Source organism: Chrysochloris asiatica, unplaced genomic scaffold, assembly GCF_000296735.1.
Source record: "Chrysochloris asiatica unplaced genomic scaffold, ChrAsi1.0 scaffold00069, whole genome shotgun sequence".
NCBI lineage: Eukaryota > Metazoa > Chordata > Mammalia > Afrosoricida > Chrysochloridae > Chrysochloris > Chrysochloris asiatica.
This window is the reverse complement of record NW_006408587.1, coordinates 9,507,776-9,529,534: the sequence shown is the minus strand read 5'-3', so window position 1 is coordinate 9,529,534 and position 21,759 is coordinate 9,507,776. Positions and strand designations below refer to the sequence as shown.

The window sequence follows — 21,759 nt, the reverse complement described above, 5'->3', positions numbered from 1 at the left end:
AGATTTTGACCATCAGCTAGGCCATGTAGTTTAATCAGCTTGTGTCAATTTTATACCTTCTAATTTAGAGCTGTCAGTTGAAAAGCACAAAACCACTAGATAATGTGATGCTACTGCTATGTAATTTAGAAAAAAGTGAGCTACATGTGAGCTCTTTTTTATTATTTCTAAGATCTAAAGAGATTTACACATTAATTTCATTTCTACCCTTTCAGTAACAGAAAAACTGAGATAGAGAGGTGGTTGACATGCAACTACGCATTGTTAGGCTGGGGCTTCTGACCCCAAGTTCACTTTTCTTTCCTTTGTCACAGGCTCTCCTCTCTTTTGGAAATGGTGTGTATGTTTCTCTTTGAGTATAAAAACCTACCTGCTTCCTGTTAGGCTATGGGGGGTGTAAGTGGCACCTCCTCTGGACAGAGGATAAACTTCACCTCCAGTTGTCTTAACTGAAAAAAAAAACAGGGAGAAGAAAATCAGAAGAAGAGGGCCAAGAAAATTGTTAGGTATTAGAAACAAGAATAAAATATGAATGTCCTTAGGATGGATACATCTCATGTTCAAGGTTAAATTCAAATGAGTTACCAAGAGGCTACATGGGAGATGATAGAATAATTAAAAGAGTGAACGTAGAGAATCATGTGCCAGAGAGGAGGACAGAGGACCAGACTCTAACATAGGATTAGAAAAGCCCTTAGACAAAGGTACTAACTGGGGAGGGACAGTGTCTACACAGCATGAGGAGACAAAAAGTTTATAAAATACATCAAAGTTGTCTGTGGGTTTTGGTGGATCCCTAATCAGCTTCCAAAGGAGCTCTGGTAGAGTAGTGGTTAAGAGTCGGGTTGCTAATCTCATAGTCAGCAGTTTGAAACTACCAGCTGTTCCGTGGGAGAAAGATGAGACTTTCTGCTCCTGTAAAGATTTACAGCCTCGGAAACCCTGTAAAGGGTCGCTATGAGTTGGAACCGACTCCATGGCACATAACAAGAACAAATCAGCTTCCAAAGTCACTTGCACTTACAAGTATTTTAAGTTGTAAATTTATCTTTTGCCTGTCTAATTTCAAACATCATTCAGAATGCGCTGACTCTCTGCAATGTCTGATAAAATATTGAGTCTGATGACATTAACTTCAGTAACCGTTTTGGAGGAATATACAAATACTGGAGGGGGGCGCTTCAAAAAGTTGAGGAAAAATTCCATTATCAATTGCGTTTTTCCACAAACTTTTTGAAGTCTCCTTGGACATACACAGGTACACACAAAATCAAATATCTTAAATGTGTATTCATGGTGCTTGCTTCGGCAGCACATATACTAAAATTGGAACGATACAGAGAAGATTAGCATGGCCCCTGCGCAAGGATGACACGCAAATTCGTGAACCGTTCCATATTTTTCGATTAGCACAGCATCCTGGGTCATCATTAGGCAAGCACAGAGAGCAAGAGCATGGAGCAACATCCGTTCTGGGAGCGGAACCAGGCTTTTTCTTGGAGCAACGTTACCCCTAGGTCGCCAATCCTGATCCACTGGCTCATCCTCGTCTACATTCTAGTCTGCATAAAGTTTTGCAGCTATCAGAACACTTTTGCTACTCCGCAGGGCTCATCCATCAAAGTGTTGCACAAATCTAACCTCAGACGAGATGGTTCTTTGCCTGCTGGGGAGACAGTCTTATGAACAAGCAATGATCAAACCCTGGGATCTCAGAAGTGCTCTATGTTCAGGGCCAAGATGGGTATAGGGGCTTGGCAGCAAAGGGTGCAAAAGGCAATATTTGAGCTGAGTCTTGAGTCGACTTTTACAAAGGGCAGAAGAGGAGGCAAACAAAATTCCAGTGAAAATATACCAGAAACATAATCAACATTGCTGGCAGAATGGTTTTAGGTACAATAGAAGATCACAACCAAGAATTTGCTGTGTGAAGGCCAACTTGGATCATCTATTACTGCTTCTGCCAATGAAATGCTCTATGGCAACAGAGAGAGATTTATCAAACCTATTGTGACTTTGTAAGGAGCTCTGGTAGCGTAGTGGTTACGAATCGCAAGGTCAGCAGTTCGAAACTACCAGCTACTCCGCGGGAGAAAGATGAGGCTTTCTGCTCCCGTAAAGATTTACAGCCTCAGAAACCCTGTACAGGGTCACTATGGGTCGAAACCGACTCCACGGCACAGAACAACAACAATTGTGACTTTGTAAAGTACAGAATACTGAAAGTGTTTAAGTTATTTTCAGAGTATGGTATTCCATGTCCTACTAATAAAATTGAACAAGTGTGCTTTAAAAAAAAAAAAGTGAATTCATGTCATATAGTCACACCATCATTTTTAGATGTATTTTACTACAGCATAACTAAGGTCAGGCTAAACCTTTATTGTTCCATGAACTTTTGCAGCCTGGGAGATTTTGCTTTATTATTTCTCCCAGGGGTGCTCATATACTAACACTGAAGGAACAAGTAAGTTTAGTTAAAATGAAATAATATTTTTTGAGGAATGAAACAAGGATAGTGTTTCATTAAGTTGGGCATACAAAGTTGCTCCGCTGAGTTCAGAAACCTTGGAATTAGACATCCAACCATGTAGTCTTTTCTATTAATTTGACCAAAATAAAGTGGCAACCAATAATGAAAAGATAGATACATCAGATAGAAACATCATTTAGTCAGAAATGTTACATTAGATTGTATGATTGTAGAGCCCTACAAACAATTCTGAAAATATGGGATTCATGTTACTGATGGCTGTATTTTAACTTAATATATTCATGAGTGCATATTTATTCCTGGACATAAACATGGACTTTCTTAGTGCATAAATAAATCAAAGTGAAGGCATAGTCACAGTTTTTGGTTTAAAAATCTCTCTTTGATGAGATGTATTATCCTCTTAGAAGTTGAAGTCCAACCATGTTATAACAAACCTGATTTGTGTATAGCTCACATACAGTGTGTCTCTTCACAAGTTAGAGGTACAGTCAGTAAAACCTGAGAGAGCTGCTTAAGTAACTGATTATAGTATCTTTTTGTGTGTGTGACACAAAGCATCTCACAGTAAAGATGACATCTAATCGGAAAATAGTCCCATGAAGAAACTCATGTCCCTAGCAAATCAGATATTTTTTGTTTTTTGTATACTTTTTCTGTTCTCATGCGTATGTATACATCTTTTTTGTGGCAGTGTAATCATCTCACTAGATATTAATTTTTATCCATTTATTTTCTTGTACTATTATGTCATAAGTGTTTCCACATTATTAGTATTCCTGATGATTGTTTTTGAATAGCTGCATATTAATTAATGCTGTATGTTGATGTTTCCGCATGTCTAACTTATATGAGAAGTAGTAAAGTTCATGCCCCAGACACTTTAATTCTGAGGTTTTGTGTGCTGTTCTAATCGGGGAAAGACCCTACTAATGGTGGCACATCTTAAGCAAAAGCATGTCATTTTTATTTTTTAAATTGCTTATGGCAAAAATTCATTTTCCGTTCAATAGAGTATATGTTTGTAGTTTTGTCATCTGCCCCTTGATTGATAGATATGTAAGGCTGAGGAGTTTCAGTGTTTGGTTTTGCTTTTGGCTTTGTGTGTGTGTGTGTGTGTGTGTATGTGTGTAAAGAAGGGGTGGGTAATGTCTACTGTTGGAACATGCACTCCACCCTCCGGTAAGGCTTGTGGTAAGATTGGCATCACAACCCATTCCAGTCATCCTCACAGCATTTAGCTCACAGCTCTTAGCTTCCATGATGATGTGTGGAGGGTGGAGTGTATTGCAGCCATATTCACCTTTCATTTGTGTGTTTGATGTGGCATTTATATTAAGTAGGAGTAATTTTTTTTCTGATTTTTTTTTTCTTGTGTCACCAGTGCACCTATTCCATTCTTCCATCGCTGTGCTCCTGTGAACATTTCCTGCTATGCCAAGTTTGCAGAGGCCCTGATCACCTTTGTCAGTGACAATAGTGTCTTACACAGGCTGATTAGTGGAGTAATGACCAGCAAAGAAATTATATTGGGACTTTGCTTGTTATCACTAGGTAATTGTTTTTCTCATTATTAGCGATTGCATAGTACTACAGTAGAAGACTGTTCTTTTAGCCAAAACATGAATACCACTGGGATACTTATAAAATGTTTAATTTCCCAAAATTGGAGTAAATGTTTCAGATTATATATAGTTATAAATATGTGCATATATAAATATATATATATATATATATATCTGAAACGCTTTTCCCTCCTTGGAGAAAACCAGGTGTTTTCCCAAACATTGGTTATGAAGTCTATTTATAACTACATTTGCTATGATAGCAAGATGCTTCTTTTAATGAATCAGCAGCCTTCTGCTTGTATTTATTATTGCAGAAGTCATATTTGCTTATAAAGAGGGCACATATTCTCTTATATTTTCCCATCTGAGTACATAGATTTCTGATGGATTATTTTTGAAGGTGTCATTTTTACCCCCATGACTATAGTTCATAGTATCACTGTATTGCTAGAAAATTAGGAAATAACCACTTGCTAGCCATTGAATTTTCTGGTCAATAAATAGATAATAAAATAAAATTTCATCCTAGAACCCTATGTATAGTCACCTCACAATGAATGTAAAGACCTTATTTGTTAGAAGTAAACTTTGCTAAGGACCAAACAACTTTAATTATATAAATGACATTAGTATTTTTGCTTGTTAATAGCTGTTATAGTCATTGAGAATATAAAAGTTGTATGTCCATCCTTCCTATCATTGGAGCATTTTCTTTTTGCTTAGGTAATGCTTGACTCAGTTGAGATAATGCTGTCTATATAAAAATTTATTTCTGTAATGTTTGAAAGTTTCCCACCTGCTTTTGATTCCTATACACTTATTACAAGAATGAGTACCTTAATAATGTTACCAAGGCACACAGATTGCAACTGTTTATTTAGCTTGTAAATGGCCCAAAGAAATTGGATATTAATCTAGTTTTTAAATAAAAATCATTTGGTTTCTGAAATAGTTGATACCATAACCAATAAAAAAAAAAAATCCAATCTTAAAAAGTAGTGATAATAATGTTGTTAGATCATTGATAGTCCTTTTTTTATATTAGAACGGTCTGTTTTGAGACTTGATAATATAATACAAGCCCAAAAAACCTTTGCCTATTTGTGAAGTGGGCCTTTAGTTAATTAAAGATGGCCAAATTCTGATTTCAGCAAAATATTTCATCTTGCAAGAGATAAATTGCCCACTCCTCCTCCTCCTCCCTTTTCTTTTTTCTCTGAGATTTTTACTCAACATTTTAACATATTGGCATTTATTTAAGGACAGATAGAGGAGTTAGCTAAATAACTCAAAGTAAGTTTTGTCCCTTTGTCAGGGAGGGATTTTCAGTCAGGAGCCCTGACCATAGTTGAGAAATAAGGTCAGAGAAATTTTGACCTCAGTAGCTTTTGTAGGATTGTTCAGTAGGGTCAGACCATCCCTTGGCGTAATAGAGAAGAATCAACCAGAAAAAGATACAATGTTCTCTAACTTGTTGACAGTCAGAGAAGTAGCTTCTGAATTCATAGAAAGCTTCAAGAAGTGTAGCACCTAATTTAGTTGATCTCTGTCTACGTGTGGTATTTTTCTTGTCACCAACATGCCATATCATTATCTGCACTTTGTGTGTGGGCATGTGTGTTTGCATGTGAGTTCTGATGTCTTCCCATGGTGAATCGACATCAATCCTATGCTGTTTTTTGAGTCACATGTGCATTTGCATGTATTATTTTCTGTCATTTATAAATCTACTCAGTTAGGTGTCTTTGGCACAATTAACAAAGCAGCCAGTTTCTTTTCGCAACCTAGTAAACGGTGGTCAGGAACTAGTCAATCGCCACAATTGAAAGTGTTTGTCTTTGTATTTTGCTATGTGCTCGAATAATATTCTATGTGTTCTCTATCTCCTCTACAGTTCTATCCATGATTTTGATGGTGATAATCAGGTATATATCAAGAGTACTTGTATGGATCTTAACAATTCTGGTCATACTGGGTTCCCTTGGTAAGCTGCTTATTTCTTTGATTTTTTAGTAATTAAATTTGAGAGTTAATGTTTGTTTTTTAATACTGCCTCCATTCAGAACTACTTCAAATATGTTAAGTAATTTTCCTCTTTTAAGGCTTGTGAATTAACTTTTTCAAACTGTTAAAAGGACTGGTAAGTAGATTATATTGGAGTTACACAGTTCATTGTGAGCTCACTAAATCAAATAGAATGAGAAGACCATTGGCATTTGAAATTAAAAAATGAGAATATTTTTCAAAGGAGATAACTTCTTTTTCTCTCATTATCAGTTCTGAGGGAAGAGCACTCGAGAAAAGAAAATTGTTGAGACTCTTTTCTCCCTCTTTCTTGCTCTGTATTTTAACTTGATTCTTCAATAGTCCCGTCTGGCAACTAAAGAGCTAGATTCCTGTAATGTTGAACTTTTTAGGTGTGTGTGTGCTGTTCTAAGGTGTGTATGTTCTTTCTAGTTTAAACTATTCCTTACATGATAAATCTGTGTGTATGTTTTAAAATGATTCATTATTTTATTTGCGTTCTATTTCATTTTCTTGCTTATAATAAAAACTTCTGGGTTTTCCATGTATGTTTGTTTAATTAATTTTTTCTTACCTACTTATCTTAGAAAATAAAGAAGGAAAAAAAAATGTTACTTTCACATAGTATATGTTCTCTAAATAATTTTGTTTGCCTTTGCTTTCAAAAGATTCATAATTTTATAAATGATCAAGTTCACCATTGTTAATATTTAAAATTCAAACTTTTCTATGCATATTTATATTTAACATATATATGTTATATAGCATTTTTTAAAACCCAGTGTGAGGTTCTTTAAGAGGCATTTGCCCTATTTACAATTATGATTTCAAATGCTATATTTGATGGTTTTTTGTTTTTTCTTATCCCCATCTCCTTTCACCAGACCCATCTAGACAAAATGAAAACTCTTCAGTGAGGACTCTATCTTCCCCTGCACACTATTAAACTAAACTTCCTCTTGAAAACTTGTAAGCCAGTCACTTCATGCCTTTATTGCCCCCTCATTTTAGGTAACCAATGTCAAGGTTGCCCATCCCTATCAACCCTGTATACAGAGGGGATAGGATTGATACTTGATGTGAGGTCTCCTTCCCTCTGTTGGTATATTGAGCTACTACATCCATAAGTATAGGTCAAGTTCATAAATTGTAGCAGTTTCTACTTGTTTCTTTTATCAAAAAAAAAATTTTTTTTAATCTTCTTCTAGTTGAGTTCTGATCATCAAGCCATCAAGGCTAGGTAAAATGGGTACTATCTGCAAGTTTGAGTGTTCTTGTGCATCTCCTCTCACTTCAAATCAGCTGGACGCTTCACTGTCAGCTCTAGCCCTCCATGGCTATGTCCTTGTTCATGGGCTTAGGAGTCCTGGGGTCTCACCACACTTCAGACCAACCAGCCCTTCTTCTTCTCTTTCTCATCTCCAGGTCTGCGGGAGTCTATGGAACATGATCCAACTCAGCCCATATCTTCATTGCTGCCTTTCCCCCTCTTCCATTCATCAGTAGACCAATGTGATCGCCAGCAGGCTTACATGCCTGCTCATGTATTCCCTTTGAATTTCAGTCTTAGAGGGAGATTTGTCCTGAAGGGCCTTGATGTCTTGCCTTGATGGCTCCCCAGTGAACAATTTGCTTGCTCTTATATTAGCTAGATATATTCAGTTTTAATGATGTTTTAAATTTATGCTTTCTTACTTTGTTTTCTTTGTCTTTACTATATGGACTATGCTGTCTTTGATTTATCTTCCCCTTTGCAGTATGTCTTTACTTCTGTGGTAGCACATATATTTTCAAAAAACATTTTTTAAACAAGACTTCGCCATTATTAAAGGTTGAAGTGAAATGGTGTATGTTGAGTTTCCTCCTACCTCCTTTTGCCCTTTGGTGACCAGTAGGACAAATTACCCACGAACATTTCAGCCTCTCAGGTTTCTTGGGAAACTGTTGTTCCAGGTGTAGTATGACAGGGACACCTGACAGGGATCTTTATAACTGTGTGAATCTGAAAAGCAAACTCACCCCACCAATCCTACCACCTGAGTCCACTTGCCACTTGGTGCATGATTCCTATATAATTGTATCCAAATCTACATTACCTTGAAACATTTTTGCCCTTGATTTCAGCATGCCTTCCTTCCATTACTGGAAACATATGGTATCAACAAAAACTTTCAAAGCAGAGCATAATTCAGTCATGAAAAGTTTAAATTTAGCATTTTTCCCCCCATCTTACCCTATGCCCTTCTGCTGACTCCCATCTTTGTTATTTGTTGTTTAAGTGCCGGCATGTCGATTCCACACTTTGGTAAATGATCTGCACTTTGTATTCAGGTCATTTTTCAAGTTAAGATATTCACATGCTCTATCTTTATTTAAAATGTTTTCTTGATCTTGACCTTTAAAAGTTTCATAATTGCAATTTACATCTAAGCTTTCCTGTAACTGGTTTCATAAGAACTACTAGTCCTTTGTTTTGTTTTTTTCTTAAAACTCCATTCTTAAATTCTTAATTTCAGTTCATCTCGATATTGAGTGGAATGTAAATTAAAGTAACTTGCTCATGAAGGTGTATGTTTTATCACCTCTTTCCTTATGTAAGATTGTCTTTGCCTTTGCATGTGAATATTGAGTATGCTAGATATAACATTTTTTAGGCACAATATGTTCCCTTCAATCTGTACTTTATTTCGGAAAGTAAGTAGGACACCATTCTAAATTCCAGTCCTTGGCCTGAATCTTAGTTAAGCTTGCCTGTGATCTTGTTTTGGGGAAATCTCCTTTTGAAATTCTGATATATTTTCTTTTTTTTTTGTTGCTTTGATTATGTTTCTGTTTGGGTGGTTTTCTTCTTTTGGTGAATGTTCATTCTTCTAAAGTATCAGTTTAATCGTTTTGTTATTCCCTTTACATTCTGGGAGAGCTCTTTTCATTTCAACGTTTAGCCTTTGTAGCTAATTTTATATTTAGATGAACAAGTCTTATAATACATCTAGATTAGAATACAGCTCTACTGCTTACTAAGTATGTGACATTTGGTATGTTACTTAATCTTCCTAAATTTCATGGTTTTAAAGTGGAGCTGATAATATCCACATAATAGTGTTAGGGTGCTTATATTAGGTCACATACATCAAGTGTTTAGCACAGTTGCTAGTATAAATTTTAATACTTAATAAATGATACTTTCCATCGTTTATTGTGAACAATATTCTCCTTGACGTCATTATTAAGTCATTTTATTTTTCTTGAGTTTCAGTCTTCTTTCACAACTTCTTATTCCTGTTTGTAGAGAATATATTTTCTTCCTTTTCTTGAGGCTATTAAGCCATTTTCTAAATATTTACCTTATACAAGCACAATTTCAAACGAAGTCTTTTCATCGCTCTGAAACATTTTTTATAGACTGCTGGTTGTTTTGGTTTGTTTACTCCTCTTCAGCAGAAGAAGAATTCATGCTTGGTATTTGCTAACCGAAAAGGTGTGGTATTTCCCTTTGTCTCCACTCATACTTGACAGCTGTCAGACTGAGGTATGAAGATGGTAGCCCAATTTATTATCTCTCAGGCATTCATCTTATGCACGTATACACAGAGCTCTGCTCTCAACCTTCCATTTCTTCACCACAGGCCTAAAGTGTGACCTGGTCCCCAGCCACCCTCTCTGCTCACACCCCCTTACTTTCTCCTTTGATCATTGCTGTAGTCCCAGAGGCCTCCTTTCTCTCTTGGTAGGCCTGGTCCCACCATAGTATCTTAGAACTTCTGTTACCTCTTTCCCTGGATATTTTATGGACTGCCCTCTGTCTGTCTTTAAGTTCCTTGCTAAGTATCATATAATCTTAACATTGAAGTTTTGCTTACCCATCTTATATAAAATTGCAACCCTTTCCCAACCCCAACACTTTCTATCCCTCTTACCAGGAAACCTTTACTGAGCCTTAGTATACTATGCATTTACTAGTTCTTTATATATTTTTTGTTGCTGTTGTTCCTTTAGTACTATAAAAACTCTGTGAAGGTGGAGCTTTGTTTTGCTCACTACTGTGTCCTATCACCTAGAACAGTAATTGCTCTAGTCACGCAAAATGTTTGCTGAATGGACTGAATAAAATGTATGGTGAAGATAGGTTTTTCTTTCCCTTCAGTCTGGTTCTCAGAATCTCTGAGCCAGTTTGGGAGATAAAACTCATCCCTAATGGCCACAGCTCTTAGAGATTTCTGTCTTCGCTTGTACCTTCAGTGGAAGCTAGTCTTTTGGTCTTCATTTATTCACTTAACAAATACTTAACTCAGTTGATTGATTCTGTAAGCACTTGGTGCTGGGCTACGGTCATGCGTACAGCAGATAAGTTCTTCTCCTTGAGAATCCTTGCTGATTTCTGTGACCCTTACTTGCTACCCATAACCTCCCTAGTTTAAACAAATTCTGAGGCTCTCTTTCTATTAATTAGTCTCAAGTGTCTGGGAATAGTATATGGTTTTTTTTGTTGGCCTGTTCAGAGTTCATTATAAGTAAAATTGAAAGAAGCTTATTGGGTACACTGAAGGATTTTCAAGTGCCTAATTTGCAAGATAAACTCCTCTTATGCTGGTAAAAATCTGTAGCCACATCCCATCCATCCATCTCCCCTCGAAATGAATTGTGCTCTTCCATTAGTCCCAGGAAGATGTATAGGGAGGTTCCAAAAAAATTAAGGTTTTATGTTAGATATGTTCTTGTGTTAACTAATGCAAACAAATTTTTATTTATTTTTTTTTTTTTCGGGGGGGTGGGTGTCTCCAGGTGGCACAGGTGTACTATGGTGGTTGTATGCAAAACAAAGAAGATCTCCCAAAGAAACAGTTATTCCTGAACAGCTTCAGATAGCTGAAGACAATCTTCGGGCCCTCCTCATCTATGCCATATCTGCTACAGTGTTCACAGTGAGTGAAGACTTAGCCCTGTATTTTTCCAGTTTTGGGGTTTTGTTTACTGGAGATCATTGGTAGAGCCAAAACCTCACGTCTAGCATTTGCAGAGTTAAAATAAGTCCAAATAAGATCTCTGCCCCACACTGCATAGGAAACACTAAAAAGTCTTCAGGAGGCTTCTGAAATGGAGGAGTGCTATTTGAAATTGTAACTGCCTAAGATTCTTTAGAAGAATTGTTCCTAGAATATTCACTTACAAATGAAATCATTTGGTCATATAAAAGCCGATGCCTTACGGGGTTAGCACTTTAATACCAATTGTCCTCTTTGCTGTAGAAAAGTATGTTAAGAAAGAGGTCACTTCATATTCTATGTACTGGTTCATTGATTGTTTATTTTCCCTTTAAACTTTTATTGTGCTTATGTGCATTTCAAAAAATATAGGTGAGGTTCTATGCTCACCACCTACAGAGTAAAATTGCTAATTAACAAGTGGGTAAAGAATCCATACTTCAATCTTTGATTCAACTTATTTGCCCTAGTGTATCCTTTTATTGAACGTTGCAAGCAACTACTTAAACCATTGGTACTGAGCAATATTTGTTAGTATTATTTTGCAAGTATGTATTAATAAATTTCTAAGTATAATTCCCTATGCTAGGTACCAGGGGATACAAAGGTTGACTCTGGCATGGACCCCACTCATAAGGAGCTTTTGGCCCACTAAGGGAGATGAAAGTCGTATTCTTAATGACTTTAGTCACAAATAGTATCTTTTGATTCCTAATGAGTGGAGAAATGAAAGAAGAATTCTAGGATATATAGTAGTAATACAGTGAGAACTCCTTTTAATGTTTAAAGGGCAATGAATAGCCATTCTATGCAATTGAAAGTGATCAATTGTTGCTGTTGTCAAGTGCCGGCAAGTCGTTTCCAACTCACAGCAACCCTGTATAGGGTTTCAAAGGAGTGGCTTCAAACCAACCTTGCAATCTTGTGCATTATCCCACAGCGCTACACCATAAAGTATAAGTACTACAAGAGAAATCAGACTGATTAAATAGTACTGAGAGTCTAAGGATGATACTTGCAGGTTTTAGAATGAAGATTTCCAATAAGGATATCCACCATTGTTCAGCCTCTGTTTTCGCCACTTACCCAGCCATTGGACATCACAGTGCTCGTTCTCTCTGTGCAGGTTATCTTGTTCCTGATAATGTTGGTTATGCGCAAACGTGTGGCTCTTACCATAGCTTTGTTCCACGTGGCTGGCAAGGTCTTCATTCACTTGCCACTACTAGTCTTCCAACCCTTTTGGACTTTCTTTGCTCTTGTCCTATTTTGGGTATATTGGATCATGACGCTTCTTTTTCTTGGCACTACCGGTAAGAAAATATATTGTTTTGTTCTCTTGGTGATAATTATGCTCTGCATTAAAATATTTTTTAAAACATCAGAGTGGTAAAATGCTTCAGACATTTGTTGACCAAGGTTCAGTCACTATCAGAACTAGCCATAGCAGTGGCTCTTCAGTAACCTACTCCCTACGCTATGATTTTTAGGTCATCCTAGCAATGGGGTTAGATCAAGGAAGGTCTGAAATCCCCTTCTATTTTTGAGGTGGTCATGGATGTTGATGTAAGTTCCTGTGCTCACTCAGACATTTGAATCAATTCTAAAATGAGCTAATGATTACAGTGCCACTATGGGAGTGGCCTTAACCCCAATTTCAGACAAGGATTGGCTTGCTTTCTTGGGATTTTCTAGGAAATAACCTGAACCTACCTAGAGTTCCTAGTAAATAGCAAAAAAGGTAGGTCAAAATGGAATTAATTCTAAGGCATTGCATAAGGTTAGAAAGCCTAAATGGGACTATTCTGGTCACATATAACAACTGAGCATAATTCTGTACTTTGCTAACAACTTAGATTTGTAATTATTAAATACTTCAGGAAGGGGGGTGGGTAAAGGAGGAAAGGAAGTTTGTGAAATCCATGCTTAAACTGAATAACTGATAGTATGGTAAGTTCAAATAAAACAACCAACTTTTAAAACCTTTATGGGCTGCCTATGAGAAAAGCAAAATGCAGTGAGGTACAGTGTTTAATTTTTCAAGTGATAGTTATTTTTGCCACTTAGTCAAACAGACCTATGATCATAAAATTTCGGAGGTAGAGGTAGACATTTATTATTGGAAATTAGATTAATTTCTTTTATTTAATAAACGTATTCTTGTCTACATTTCATCTACTTCCTCTTTCCTTCCTTGCTGTTTTTGTAGGTAGTGCTGTTCCGAATGAGCAAGGCTATGTGGAGTTCAAAGTCTCTGGGCCTCTGCAGTACATGTGGTGGTACCACGCAGTGGGCCTGATCTGGATCAGTGAATTCATTCTAGCTTGTCAGCAGATGGCTGTGGCAGGAGCCGTAGTAACATACTATTTTACTAGGTAAGAATTGATACTTAACAGAAAAAGTCAAACTCAAGTTCATCTAAGGGACTGTGTCTTGAGGTTGGAGAGGAAGAAAAGGGACTGAGGCTGATAGAGAAAAGAATATGACAAGATGTTGATAACTATGTGAGGTAGAAACTTGGAATATTGTTATTTTTAATCTTTATGCTTTTCTGTAACTTTCTCAACCAAACAAAAGAAAATGACCAGAACAACAGGTCATGAAACAACAAAATTATAGTTAGCAGAATGAACCTTGTAGTAGTACTTCATATGGTACGTTATATAAAAGTCCAACAAAAAACACCATGCTGTTGTCATTTGTTTGGATTAAAACAAGCATTGAGAGCGCCCTGTCTTAACTTCAGAACTTAGGAAACTGTAAGTCTTACAGTTTCCTAATAATGGGGTGCTAGGTCTAGCTAGAATATCTTTTAACATTCATCTTCTGATTGCATAGTTAACACTATAAGTATTCAATAGCAAGAACTTGCAAAGCATAGTTTTATTTAACTTTAAATATTAGAGCAAAGGATCCCTGTAAAACTACCACAGAGAAATGAGACATTAATTTTGTATGGGGTACCTGAAGCATTTAGTATTACATGGTAGTATTACTTTGTAATTTTGTCATAACGTTAGAATAAGAGAGCTAATATTTCACTGCATTGGTCTCTAAATCATTAATATGTTTCTAACTTTGTCTTAATTATATTTTTGGTTATTTTGAAAATAGGGATAAAAGGAATTTGCCATTTACACCTATTTTGGCATCAGTGAATCGCCTTATCCGTTATCACCTTGGCACTGTGGCAAAAGGGTCATTCATTATCACATTAGTCAAAATTCCACGAATGATCCTCATGTATATTCACAGTCAGCTCAAAGGAAAGGTAAGGGGGCACTACTTTTCGCTGGTTCTCTGTGGGCACACTCTACGCCTCAGTTCTGCTTGCACTAAAACACCCAACCGTGTTAAGGCCAAAAGTTGTGAATGTTTTTTTAAAAGTCTTTACATGTTGGAATCCAATCCTTCCTCCATGTCGCCCATTCATACATATCTTGTTGTTGTTGTTAAGTGCCATCGAGTCGGTTCTGACCTATAGTGACCCTGTAGAGGGATTCCCAGGAGCGGCAGGTGAGCTGGGACCGCCAACTTTGTAGTCCAAAATGACTTTGCAATCCAGCGCATTAACCCACAGTGCCACACCAGGACTCTCATACATACCCTTGTTAAGTGCCGTCAGCTCTAGGGAAATCCAGCTTATCACTAGTTACTAAAAATGCCCCCTGCTTGGCAGGAGAGTTCTCTGCCCTAGCTTGAAATCTCAAGGCGTGTAGCAGGCAGGGAAAAAAAAAAAAAGTTTAACCAGGGCACAGAGAGCAACAGAAATACGGTGACTCTCGGACGTCATCAGACACGGACTCCACCTGCCAGCCCCAGAGGCCTTTTGGCATATTAAACTTTTGCCCGCCACTGTGGGCAGCGACTGCCCTGACCCCTGTAGAGCTTTGAGGGCAAGGCTAGAGGGCTAGAGCCAACCCAAATGGAGAATCTCAAGCAGACAAAGCCACAGGAGAGTTCTCTGCCCTAGCTTGAAATCTCAAGGCGTGTAGCAGGCAGGAAAAAGAGTTTAGCCAGGGCACAGAGAGCAACAGAAATACGGTGACTCTCGGACGTCATCAGACGCCTACCTCCTGATCGTAGCAATAATAATTACAACAAAATAACAATAATCATGCCCAAAAAGAAACAATTAACATTATCGAAGCATCTCCAAAAGCAGAAAAAGGCAGCAGATACAAATGAGCTGGAGACAGACAAAAGTATTATAGAGGAGGAAGAGCAGGTTCTGGATTTGCCTGAGAGGGAATTCAGAAGAATGATGTGGAAACAAATTCAAATACTCTGAAAAGGGGTTGAGGAAAACAAGGAAGAAGTAACCAGAATACTGCAGGAACAATCTAATAGGATTGACACAGCACTGGAAACAATTCAAAACTTGCAAAAAGATGTCCAGATGATCAATAATAATATATCAGAAATAGATAATAGCCTGAAAGGGGAAAGGAGCAGACTGGAAGAGATGGAAGCCAGAACTAGCAAGCTGGAAGATAAATCTGTCAGTATAGCCAAGGTAGAACAGCAAACAGCTAAAAAGATAAAACAATCTGAAGACAATCTAAGATACATGCTGGATAACATGAAGAGGAATAATGTAAGAATTATTGGCATTCCGGAACAAGAAGAATCAAGGAAATCTACAGAGGAGATAGTGGAAGAGCTTTGGAGGAAAACTTCCCTAACATCTTGAAAGACGAGAAAATATACATTCAAGAAGCCCAATGTACCCCAGGAAGGATAGACCCCAAAATAAAATCTCCAAGACATATAATAATCAAGCTCTCCAAAACCAAAGACAATGAAAAAATACTAAGAGCGGCCAGGAAGAAGAGAAATATAACTTATAAAGGCAAACAAATTAGATTAAGCGCTGACTATTCAGAACAAGCCATGCAGGCAAGAAGGCAATGGGGAGACATATACAAAACCCTGCAAGAAAAAAACTGTCAACCAAGAATCATCTATCCAGCAAAACTATCTATCAAACATATTGATCAAAACATTCCAGGATAAACAGAATCTGAGGGAATTCATCAAAACCAACCCAGCACTTCAAAACATCCTAAAGGGAGTTCTGGGGATGGAGTACCAACAAGAACAGATGACAAACAGAGATTGACAGGTATGGCAACACCACCTGGAACACAGTCAACAGAAAGCAGAGTCCAGAACAGAACAAGACTACAACAAACTCAGGGAACCCAGAGATCGACTGAAAGACATAAACATATCAACATCAAAGAAGGGACAAACACAGCAACAGAAGCCCAGGTGGTGGAGATGCCAGGTAAATTACAGGTTGCAATGGAATATCCTAAATGCAGAGAAAAACTAGTAGCCTACAAGGTAACCACAAAGAAAGTTAACACCCCACAACAGATCATGGACATGAATTCCCAAACAGAACAACCAAAGAAAGAAGCTAGAAAGAAACCGACCAGAATCAACTCAAAAAACACAAACCCAATACAAGAAGGTAAGCAGAACCAAAGAACAAACAACAGCACCAAAAAAGTAACACAATGCCAGTAATCAACTCATTCTTATCAATAATTGCATTGAATGTCAATGGATTGAATGCACCAGTGAAGAGTCAAAGAGTGGCAGAATGGATAAAAAAATAAGATCCATCAATATGCTGCCTCCAAGAGACACACCTTACACACAAAGACAAATACAGACTAAGAGTCAAAGGATGGAAAACGATTTACCAAGCCAACAACAGCTCTAACCAAGCAGGAGTTGCAATACTAATCTCCAACAAAGTAGACTTTAAGATAAAAACATGCATAAGAGACAGAGAAGGACACTATCTCATGATAAAAATGCCCCCTGCTTTTCCTTCCTCTGTGTTGACTTTGCACATTCCTCCTTGGTACCTGTCCTCTAGCCTTCAGTGTGTAACATGTACTTCAGTATGATGTAGCTCAAATGACATCTCTTCCCAGAAACCTTTCCTGATTCCTACTAAAGAACATTTCTTTCTATTCTCCACTGTTATAGCACTTAGTATCTGTGTCATATTCTGACTCTAACTTTTTTTTTGTTAACGTTTTGTTTCTCCTACTAGATTGTAAGGTACTTGCTGGTCTTATATATCACTCTGTATCATATTTGTTATTATTGTTGTTGAGTACCATTGAGTTTGTTCTGACTCATAGCGACCCTGTATGGGATTTTTGAAGGTGTAAAGCTTTGCAGTAGCAGAAAGCCTCATCTTTCCCCCACAGAGTGGCTAGTGGACTTGAACCACCAGTTTTGTAGTTTGCAGTCCAGTACTTATCCACAGAGCCACAGCACTCCCATAGTATTTGTAGTAGGTAATAATTTAATGTTGAACTGTTTAAAAATATTTCAGTTATTACATTTTTAGGAGAAAAGGCATGGGATCAAAACTTTAAAATACAGATTGTGATTTTTAAACTTAATTTATTTTTAATGTTTGAAGATCTTTATGATTATGATTGTTTGATACATTGTTTTAAAATTATTCTGCTTTTCCCCTTTCTAGGAGAATGCTTGTGCTCGATGTATGCTGAAATCTTGCATTTGTTGCCTTTGGTGTCTTGAAAAGTGCCTAAATTATTTAAATCAGGTAAAATATTTTTTTAAATATATCTGTCATTCACTTTCACGATAGGTTCAATGTTTCTTCAATCAAGAAAAAATAATTTTTGCTTAATTGAAGGAATGTTATGTTTTTCTGTTGATTTTTCACATTGTGTCTTGGTCAAATCTGTATATTTCCGTCAAATTCCGTGGGGTGTTTTAAATTAATGTATGTTTTTACCAAGACTCATTATTAACTTTAGTTTTAATACATGAACAAAAATCATCTAAGTTCATCTTTCAGAAAGGTGTTTATCCCTTTCTCTTTAATTCATGTCCTTTCATCTTGGATTTTCCAAACACTGTCTGCTGGAGTCATTGTTCTTTAAATTCCTTTCAGTGTGATTTGAAAGCATCAGTTTAGTGAAAAGGTGTTACGACACTTAGGCTTTCTTTGCAACCCACTACCATTGTTCAAAGCTAGCTTACTCTCTGTGGTGTTTTGTTTCTTGTTTGTTGAACTAATGAAGTCTATGGAATTTGTCTGGGAAATGGTATCAGAGGAAATACTTTCTGAGGTTGAGTGGAGGAAGTGCTTCTTACTGAGATAAGAGTTCTTGGAAGCTCTTTGCCTTTCTCTGTGTCTGAACATGCAAGACTCACACTGGAGTATTCTTGCCATCTTCACTTCCTTTTGCTACTTTTCTCCATTCCCAGGAAATCAATTCTAACGTATTGATGCCCTTATTGAATAGACCATAGGTAAAGTTTGACTTTCGTACCATTTATCTCTGACTTAGGAGTAGAGTTCCACTTTGCATTTCCTCCAGGATAGTCCAAGAGGTCAGTTATACATACCTGTAGTTTGCTTTTTGGAGGTTCTCTGGTTATTACTGAAAAGTAGCTGTGACATTTCATTAATAAGAGACATTCTTGTATAAGATCATAATGCTCTCTATGGGTGTACAAGTGTTTGAAAAAACATTCTTAAAACAATAGTGGTTATAATAACCTCAAAATAATATGCTATTTAAAATTTGATTTGGTATCAAGTTATCTTTATAAAATGATGCATGCAGTAAAGTCATCATTATGACATTGTGGATGTGCCACTAAATATGAGGATAAGTCAAAAAGTATTGCTACAAAAATCGTAACTACCTTTATTTTAAAATATCAAAATGGGAAGCTATTATTTCTCAGCATATCCTCCATCTAGGTCTGTATATTTCTAGGTCTTCAGATACTTCTGAAGGAGGGGTTTTCATTATCTCTAACCCTTCCCCCCAAAATTCTGCACTCGTCAATTGATACCACGTTGAAAGGACAATTTTGACATTTTTGAGGGACTCGAATCATGTTTGGTTTGGTTTCGTTTGGTTTGTTTGAATGTTCTTTGAGTTTGAGGAGACATGTAGGATGAATGAGGTTTCCCAATGAGAGTTTCATATGACAGCCCTTTCTACCTTCGCAGAATGAGCAGGTACATTGTGATGAAAAAAATTCTCACCAATGTAGTTTTCATTTTTTTCTTAAAACTTACAAAATTAGCTTCTATGATTGTCCTTTGTCCTTTGAGAAAAGCTATCAAGCTTACCCCTTTGGAATTCCAAACCTTTTGAACTGACCTCTCTGCCTTGAATTTAACTGGTACAGCAGTTACCCTTGGAAGTCACTGTTTTGATTGGACCTTTTTTTTTTTTTTAAATGGTATCTGAAGGAGACTAAAACATGTGTGTTACTGAGAGAACTAGTCTGTAGCTAGTTCTGATCTCAGAGACATGTTTAAACACATTTGTTTGGAATAAACGTGTGCATGTATGAAATAGAACTTTAGTAGCATTGCTTTTTGACTTAACTTCATCGTAGGGTATCCTCAGAAGTATACTAAGCACCATTTTCTGGTCTCATTTCCTATCACTTCCCACAGTCACCTTTTACTCTAGTTTCCAGTGACATTTATTGATTCTGCCTGAGCATTGCTTTCTCTGAGAAGTCTTCACCCATCATTCCAGCTCCTCCTTTGAACTTCCACGAAACAAGAAGGAAACTGTGTTGTAATTATCTATTGTGGATCTTTGCGTTTAGACTTTTAACTCCTTAAGGGCAAGAATTGTATCCTATTTTTCTTTATTTCTTCAAAAACTAGCAAAGAGCCTGCATGGTACACTAGAGGTGACCTTAGAATGTTTCCAAAATTTTTGTTGTTGTTAATCAATGGCTATTTGAATTCACAAAGATTGGCAGGGTGATATAAAACTCTAAGTTAGAATCTCACAATGGAAGTGTGGTATTATACCAAAGAAGGTGTCAAGTTGCTTAATAATCAGGTGAAAAATCCAAGATTTTCAGCAATCCCAATAGAAATACTAACCAGTGATTTAGAATAGACAGTCCTGAGTTGTATATCCAAACTGCAAGTTGATCTTCTTTGAGTAGGTTTTGTCCATTTTGGGACCTTCATTCTGTTTGGGAGATAAAGGCAGAATTTTGAGGATTGAAGGGAAGCATTAAAATTTACTCATTGTAATGAATGTATAGAAAAGATTTGGGAAAAGCAGTTCTTTAGCCAGTATTGCACTAATGATTAGTACTTCTTTTGTTGCTGTTAAGTGTCATCAAGTCAGTTCTGACTCATAGTGACCCTGTGTAGGGTTTCTGAGGAGTGGCAGATGGATTTGAACCACCGATCGTGTGTTTAGCCATCAAGTGCTTATTCTACAGTGCCACACCAGGCCTCCAGTAGTTCAGTTAGGGAAAGCAAAATGCTTGATCACCAGTGGTGCTTCGTGTCAGCTGTGCCATGAGGAATGGATTAATTTGAAATGAGGGCAACATACTGAAGCTATTAAAAAACTTCCCGTTATGAAAAGTTGAGCAATAGCTTCAGTTCCCAGTGGAATTTTTAAAACCTCCATCCTGTGAACTGTTTCAAAGCTGCGTGGGAACCCATGTGTTTGAAGTATTCAAGATGATGGGATCATGGCAGTATTGAACAGATGACCTCCAAAGCCTTTGTAAGGAACAGTGGGGTGTAAATAAGGGCACTCTTCTCAGCGTTGTCTTACACATCCATCAGTTCTGAGCCTATTGTTTATTATACCAGAGCTCAAACCATCTAACACCCAGGTAACAGAGCCTGCTCACACCTGTCATTTGTCCCTATCATGAATCATTGCTTTCTGAAAATGAAGTTCCCTTCTTCTAATCCCATGGGCATGAACATGCACTTTTAGAGCTTAATTTGGGAGTTATACAGTAGAGGAAGCCCATGCCTGTGTTTCAATGCAATAGTTTAACTCTTAGACAATTTCAGTAAGCTTTTGAGCCTCTGTTTCCTTTTTCAGTAGGTAGAGAGCAAAATATATGGATCCTCATAAGCTTTGGCTAAGGATGAAATATAATACAGATAAATCAGCTCTTCTATATGTGGAGCTTGGTAGGCACCCAGGAAGTGTTGTTACTCTCCATTCTCTACTCCCCCACTTTTTTTTTAATGCAGCACTCTTCCAGTTTTTTACTCTGATAAGAGATATGTGGCAAAAATAATCTAAAAAAGTAACTCTAAATGTAGATCTACTTTCCTGAAAAATAAATGCTTTGTAAGATGCAAAGAAAATGGCCCAGGAGACATCAAGGCAAGTGTTCAGGTCCCCTCAGAGCAAACCCCTTCCAAGACTAAGACTCAATGGAAATACATGCTCTGATTGGTGACCACGTTTGTCACCCTTAGGGAAGTGAGGGAAAAACAGCAATGAAGCTGTGAACTAAGCCCTACAATATTCAATACACCCCTGTGAACCTGGGTGGAGACCTGGTTGGCCAGCAGTGTTGCAAGACCTGGGGACCCTTGGGCCCAGAGTCAGTGACATAGCCACAGAGGACTAGAATGGAGAGTGAAGCCTCCAGCTGATAAGAAGAGAGGGCATATGCATAAGAACACCTACACTTGCAGATAATACCCACTTGACCTGGTTTCGAGGGCATATGCATAAGAACACCCACACTTTCAGATAATACCCACTTGACTGGATGATCAGAGCTCAACTAGAAGAGGGAAAAAGAGTAATCTGATACAATTTGATGAACTTGACCTATACCTATGGATGCAGTAGCTCAAAAGAGGGAACACATCTTT

General features: G+C 37.3%; 1 protein-coding gene across 2 annotated transcripts in view; it reads left to right on the top strand.

Moving 5' to 3' along the window:
* Positions 1-21,759, top strand: part of SLC44A1 (solute carrier family 44 (choline transporter), member 1) — a 178,272-nt gene that overhangs the window by 137,723 nt on the left and 18,790 nt on the right. For both annotated transcript variants that reach the window (XM_006864700.1, XM_006864699.1), the window contains exons 6-12: positions 3,879-4,048; positions 5,957-6,046; positions 10,870-11,009; positions 12,196-12,382; positions 13,279-13,444; positions 14,184-14,340; positions 17,584-17,667. In XM_006864700.1, coding sequence (XP_006864762.1) covers positions 3,879-4,048; positions 5,957-6,046; positions 10,870-11,009; positions 12,196-12,382; positions 13,279-13,444; positions 14,184-14,340; positions 17,584-17,667 — 994 coding nt within the window. The remainder of the gene's footprint in view (positions 1-3,878; positions 4,049-5,956; positions 6,047-10,869; positions 11,010-12,195; positions 12,383-13,278; positions 13,445-14,183; positions 14,341-17,583; positions 17,668-21,759) is intronic.